At 36.4% G+C, this 6,152-nt stretch overlaps 1 protein-coding gene across 2 annotated transcripts; it reads right to left on the reverse strand.

Annotated features, from left to right (window-relative positions):
• Positions 1-252: 252 nt before the first annotated feature.
• LOC114543743 lies at positions 253-5,934 on the reverse strand. Of its 2 annotated transcripts, XM_028562602.1 has the most exons (9): positions 4,963-5,934; positions 2,674-3,742; positions 2,378-2,473; positions 2,140-2,278; positions 1,941-2,037; positions 1,681-1,849; positions 1,435-1,579; positions 915-1,166; positions 253-803 (listed from the first exon to the last, which is right to left on the reverse strand). In XM_028562602.1, exons 2-9 carry the CDS (start codon positions 3,192-3,194, stop codon positions 270-272), a joined length of 1,953 nt encoding a protein of 650 aa, XP_028418403.1. In that variant the 5' UTR covers positions 3,195-3,742; positions 4,963-5,934; the 3' UTR covers positions 253-269. The 2 variants fall into 2 exon arrangements, with proteins under 2 accessions (XP_028418403.1, XP_028418404.1); XM_028562603.1 differs by lacking the exon at positions 4,963-5,934 and having other exon boundaries at positions 2,674-4,749.
• Positions 5,935-6,152: the final 218 nt, after the last annotated feature.

The following is a 6,152-nucleotide window of genomic DNA, read 5'->3' on the forward strand; positions in this document are numbered from 1 at the left end:
CATCAATTGACATCGAACTATTTGGTGGAAACAGTCGGGATCGAACAACCCGACAAAGTACCAGTATTGCGGTTGAGACGGATTTAACAAGAATAAACTGCTAGAACATTTGTATGATTTCGAATATGTATTTCGAAAACTAAGTTGACTAAGTTAGTATAATATGAAAATTTGGTAAACGAGACTTACATATAATTTAATAACTGTCTCAATGAAACAATGTATATTTTTATTCCAGTATCCTTTTAAAAACTTGTATTTATAATTGTTCATTTATTTCTGCTAAACAAGCTTTCCTTTGGTAAGCCAGAAAACGAATTATTTCTTGCGGATCCAGTGTTGCATTTTTTACTTAACGTGGTTTGACCAAAGATTATGGAATTCTGAGTACATTGAATCATTTGATAGGTAGGATTATCATTTTGCCCATTTGCCCCACGCAACTGGCAGAAATGATTCTCAACGACGTCTTGGTTATATATCGCAGGCTTTACTACGGATCCAGGATAACGCGAAAGCTTTGATTTCACCATAGAAACAAAACCAAGGATCATGGATTGTAGGTCAAACCATAATTTTTCGGACAAAAATTGCTTAGATGTTGAAATAGTTGATTTCCAGTTACGAAAATATTGAAGGGCCTCTTGCATTTTCACGATTCTTCTGTCTTGCACGTGGTAAATGACATGCTTGTCACTGAAAAGTTCCACTATGACACTAGTATGTGAAAGGAACTTTATTGTCTCGTCTAGTCTTTTACTCGATTCTTCTCCTTCATTTTTCTCTAAGTGGTCTCGGTAGGCCTATACATACGAAAAAGTTACCTCATTTCTTATATGCAATCAAATATTATGAGTGAGTTATCAATGAAGAAAATTAATGTTTTTAACGATTTTCCTTGAAGTCCTATATACCTTCATTAAGAGTAACATCTTATTATCCAGTACGTCTTCAGCTAAGTTGTTTCGCATTCGTGAGTTTGGTGTCAGCATGAAATGGTCCTCTTTAAGTTTTTCATGCAAATGGCAAGAATTACTATTTTGGTCCCATGAAAAAGCTTGCTTCCAGTGGGACCAAAATATATTTTTGCCATCCTTGGCAAGACATCGCGAGGTTCCTCGTTCACTGCTCTTCTCGACATTATTCCTTAGTTTCTTGAAATTATGCTATGTATGAAAGTAAAATCCGGCGTTAACACTCCAGCTATTGACCAGGAATGTGGCCTTTGATGGGTGGGATAACAGAGTAAAATACCGAAGTGTTTGGAAGAAATAAGAAGCATAGGTTATCGGAGGGTTACTCGGATAGTTCATTGATAAGATATGTATTTAGCTCAATGAAATACATACCTTCGTTTGTGTGTATCGTAACAGGAAATGAAAGTAAAATTGTGTGAATAATTTAGGTTAATTTTAAAATGTATACTACTTTTACCTTACAATCCATTTGAAAGATTATTGGATCTTCAGTAAGCATGTTATATCCAACAAAATGCAGATCACATGGGTGACAATTTGGAAAGTGCATTTTGATGAACTGACGGTTTGGATCACCCCCATCACATATAGAAAAATATATTCTAAAGAAGATAGGGGAAAATGTAAGTTTGTAAAAATTTGACAAATTCGGCATTTCATTGAACGACTACACTAACCTAAACAGGTTCAAAAAATAGCATACACAAATCCTGCTCTTCTCATCTGTAATACGCCTTCCCAAAACTTTAAATATAAAACTGAAGATGGGCATTGGGCTGTGGGAAAATGGGCAATTGGAAATCTAAACCCACAGTCGCTCAAAAAGACAAACTGTAGTAGGTGTGTAGCCAATGATATTTTTGAATCGTCTTCTAAAGAAAAAATATTTATCATACGATCAAAATTGAGCATGGACACATTGTATAATGACTGAACCATATGATAACTTTCTTATCAACCTACGTGATTCAATTTTTTTCATACTGTTGTAGAAATTTCCTAACGATACCACTCCAGTCAACTGATGTTTTCCACCTTTTACAGTCATCTGTAGATCCTCCTAATACCAAAAATGATGTTATAATTAACAAATACTGCATCTCTGAGCGTTAATTTTGAAAATATGTTTGCCGGAAGACGTAACTATCCTCTAAATATATACCTGAATTTTCATCTCATCCATAATAAGACCACCCCAATAATCCGCCGGCTTCAAATTTTGCCGCTCTGCTTCTTTCTTGCACCATGAAATCATCTCGTCGTTCCAACCTTCGTCTTGATTTACTGCATTTTTGTAATACCTGTATGTTTTCAATTTTAGGTTTATAACATTTATTAATCCGGGCTACTGCAGCAATTTGTAACGAATGTATCAAAAATTAGTCATTATTTGCACAAACCTAATGAGACGATTACTCGGAAGAACGAGAAACTCGCGCATTGCATCCAAAGCCCTTGGAGTTTTGCAGTAAATATCCAAGACAAAACGTATTATCCTTGAAAATAAAAGAAATTGATTTTTCAGTTACACTATCATATTTTTACGACTATACGGTTTTCGGCTTTCTAATCATTTCATTTATGGCACAATACGATGAAACTGACCAAATAAACCTGATGAAGATGATGGTAGTGCATTATATTTACAATGACTGCATTGCCTGGCGTATTTCTAAATTAAAAACTATTAGAATACCTCGGGTCCCATCTATACCCAGTTGGCGATTTCATTGAAAGCTGTTTCATTTGTTGTTCCCACAGAGTTTTAAGATTAGGTGGTATATCGTTTATTTTCGTGGATCGAACGATCTCCATCAGGTCCTGGTTGTCCTCGTCAACGAGCTCGATCAGCTCTGCTTCTTTTATTCTTGTCTCCCTCTTCAAGCTGCTTTTCAATTGTTTATTTTGTTCAGCAACCTTCTTTAGAAGACCCTTTTCATCCAAGAATCGCAAGTTGCACTTTTGTGGTGGGGCATGGTCTGCTGAAATTGATGAAGCTTTTCGTTTACTTGATCTGGTTCGAAAAAGTTTCTCTGTGTATAAGCAGTTCTTACAAGATTTTGTCCTGAGTCGCATCAGCAAGCAGGATGTTGAAATTAAGTTTTGCTGGTTATTTGAGTCGTCAGATGTAACTGCGACCAGTTTTGAACCTCCTACTTCCAATTTTAGGAACTGTTTTTCATCTTCGCTTGAAATGTTTTGACCAACACACGGCATAGCAAATGCATGAGAGCACACAAATAGCCTCGTCTATTGTACGCAACGAAAGTTCTGAATCAGCCTTTCCTCTGACTTCGTCGAAGGATACCTCTTTACCATATGTATTAATGTTGAGGACAGGTTTTGGAACCAGTTTGATGTTGATTTGGGAAGTAAGGCGGTGTCCTTCAACAGAAAGTGTCTTACACCATTGAGGATTTCTATTCGGCGCTATTGCAATTGATTGTTCAGCGATGAAGGACAAATCCATGTTCCAACCGTGGTATGAACAAATAAGGCGGATGTTTTCCAAATTTTGGTCGGAGAAATTTCTGATAGGTGAATCATTCTTATGCAATCCGTTGACTGCACGCTCTCCTAAGTGTTTATATGATGCTGTGCCCCCATAAACAGGGCGGATTTTCTTCACCTTTTCCCCCCAGACGTCTCGAATAATCCGTCCCAAAGAGTTCGCGCTCAAACTCTGGTGATCATTTACTGCGGAACTTAATATATTTTCTGCTGATATAAGCCCGTCTTTATGAAACTCATAATTTGATGTCATCCTAAACAAAAAGAGGTTTAATGTAGCCTCTACTGTCTGTTCATCAGTTAAACGTATGGAATTATCTTCCATGATGAAACTGCGTCGTGTGAAATCTAAATATATCATTACACAAATGTAAAGTAAATGGTTTAAATTTCAAATTAACCTCAAATTTCTCAACTAAAATTGCCCGAAGTCTACATTCTGTAAGTTATGGGTATTCAGTGTTAGGTTTAGCCAGTGGAATTGGAAATCATATACCTAATGAAATTTCACTAATTGACGCCGGGGTTTGTTCTTTCGCTGATGTTCGAAACAGATTTGTCCCACTTTAATAGTCCGGAAGTAGCTATCGATGCGCGCGCACATCTTCAATGAGAGGCTGATCATTCGTGAGCTGCATTCTTTTTTTGAATTGAGTCGCAGCAAAACATGTAGCCGTCGTCTTGATGTGGCCTTTTAGTCGCATATGGTGTCAAAAACTTTTGTTTCTTTGGCCAAAACGTCTGCAAGGATTGTCGGAATATAATTTACCAAGAGGCAAGATAAGTTAATTGTGTTTTTTAGCTTGATTTATGCATTTGTTTTTTATGCATATTTTATTTGCACTTGACAAAACAGATTAAAAGTTTTAACCTTAAAGTTGCTTTAGTGCAATTTTTAAAAGGTTGATCTAAGTTTTCGTTGCAGAAACACATAGCCAGATAACATTTTTTTGTATTTTTCAGTGGCATCAAAACTGTGGAACCGTCGAGTTGGATTCTTTTCGATCTGGTTTTTCTTTAGTCGCCCTCGTGTTTTTTGTATTCGAATCACGACAAACGGTTGATTGGTAGCTACAAGCAAGGCGTACTTCGCGTTAATATATAGGAAAATATCAGTGGATTACTACAACGTCCACGCAAGGATGGCTTTTGCCGAGTAGCCACGTCGATCACAATACTATGGCTATGCAAGTGAACATCATCTAATATATTTGAAACTGGAGTCTGGATAGTGCAGGTACGCGTATAACGGTATAAGTAATATATTTTGATTATTTTCCGTGTCGCGTCATGATTTACATTCGTGTTGAGCCAACTTGATTTTTAATAACTTGTGAAACGAGCCGTATTTTTGCCGGTGTAGACGTATTTTAAAAAAAGGCCTATGCTGAACACGGCAGATTAATTTGACGGACAACACTTTTGCCAATTTCAGGAAATATATAGTTTTTCATATGATTCATGTTATACTTACCAAATAAAATGCTCCACGTCTTTACAAAATCCACAACTAACACAAGTGCTGGCTTGTTCCATTATCTATATTTTGTAATATTACTTTGACTTCATTTGCCGGTCTGGCCTTTATTTGAAACAAGATTTACAAATTTTGAATAAAAAATTAGGAAAACTCGTTTACAATTGCATCGATAATTCAAGTGTATAATTATAATAGTATGTGGGCAAAAATATGTTTAAAATGGCTGCAAAAGCAAAAACTATTTTGTAGCTACAGTTGCGCTTGTGTGTATAGCCTAAGTCTTTGCACTTCACTTTTTCAATGTAAAATTAAAATACAAGTAAAAACGTATGCTTCTTACCTCTTGAAATTTGGCCACGAAAGGGCCGAATACGCGAGATATTTCTCCTACATCACATTTGCTGCTAGCCTTCAGTCATTTTTCAGTCTTTTTAAAATTTATATGGAGCAATTAACTAAATATTTTTCGCAGTATACAAGAGTTTACGGTATTGTTTTGTTTTGTATTTTCGCTGCCTTTCTCCTCATCCCCCCGGAAAATGCATTTTCACCTCTGAAAACGTCATAAACATTTCATTTTTTTAACCAATTGAAGCCAAGAGTTTTTTTAAATAAAATCGCGTATGCACCAATATGATGCATCCCGCATAGAGACAGAAAATTTTTTGAAAAAAACTTGAAAAGTTCACGGATTTTTTTCGGGATTCATTCAGTCTTTAGCGAAAAGCAATTATGTAGTCATGTAGAGAAATTATCGTATATTTTAGTAATGTGACCTTTCTTTCGGACACGTTTTGTGTTTCGACGTATTTTTTAATTTCCTAAACGCGTATGCTCGTAACTGTCATGATAGTTGCCAACCTTATGTAAATATACAATATATACAAACATCGCTAATCAAGAGCTTGCGGCGCACGGTCAAATTCGATGGAGTGGGGCGAGTTATAACTCATTTCGCCTAATGGATGAGAATGCACTCAAAAATACCAAAATATTGGGCCGCCTATGATTCTACGACACAAACATCGTCATAGTTTATCGTCACTCGTCAGCCGTCAGCCCCAATGCCAAGAATGGCAACAGCAGCTCTATGTTTCGGTCATTTATTTGCAAGTGTGTAGAGAAATCCCCGATCGGCCGATCTCCTCATATTCAACAAAACTTTCATAATTCGGGGAACTTGA

The sequence above is a fragment of the Dendronephthya gigantea genome, unplaced genomic scaffold (genome assembly GCF_004324835.1).
Source record: "Dendronephthya gigantea isolate DGI-Jeju-01 unplaced genomic scaffold, DenGig_1.0 000537F, whole genome shotgun sequence".
In the NCBI taxonomy this organism is placed as follows: Eukaryota; Metazoa; Cnidaria; class Anthozoa; order Malacalcyonacea; family Nephtheidae; genus Dendronephthya; species Dendronephthya gigantea.

What these genes read in the sequence shown, in the direction of transcription:
- LOC114543743 (XM_028562602.1), bottom strand. Translation starts at nt 3,194, where the DNA reads ATGCCGTGTGTTGGTCAAAACATTTCAAGCGAAGATGAAAAACAGTTC. An exon ending in GGGTATAGATGGGACCCGAG is followed by an intron (nt 2,474 to 2,673) that starts GTATTCTAATAG and finishes TTTATTTTCAAG; the next exon opens with GATAATACGTTTTGTCTTGG. An exon ending in AGATGTTACTCTTAATGAAG is followed by an intron (nt 804 to 914) that starts GTATATAGGACT and finishes TCGTATGTATAG; the next exon opens with GCCTACCGAGACCACTTAGA.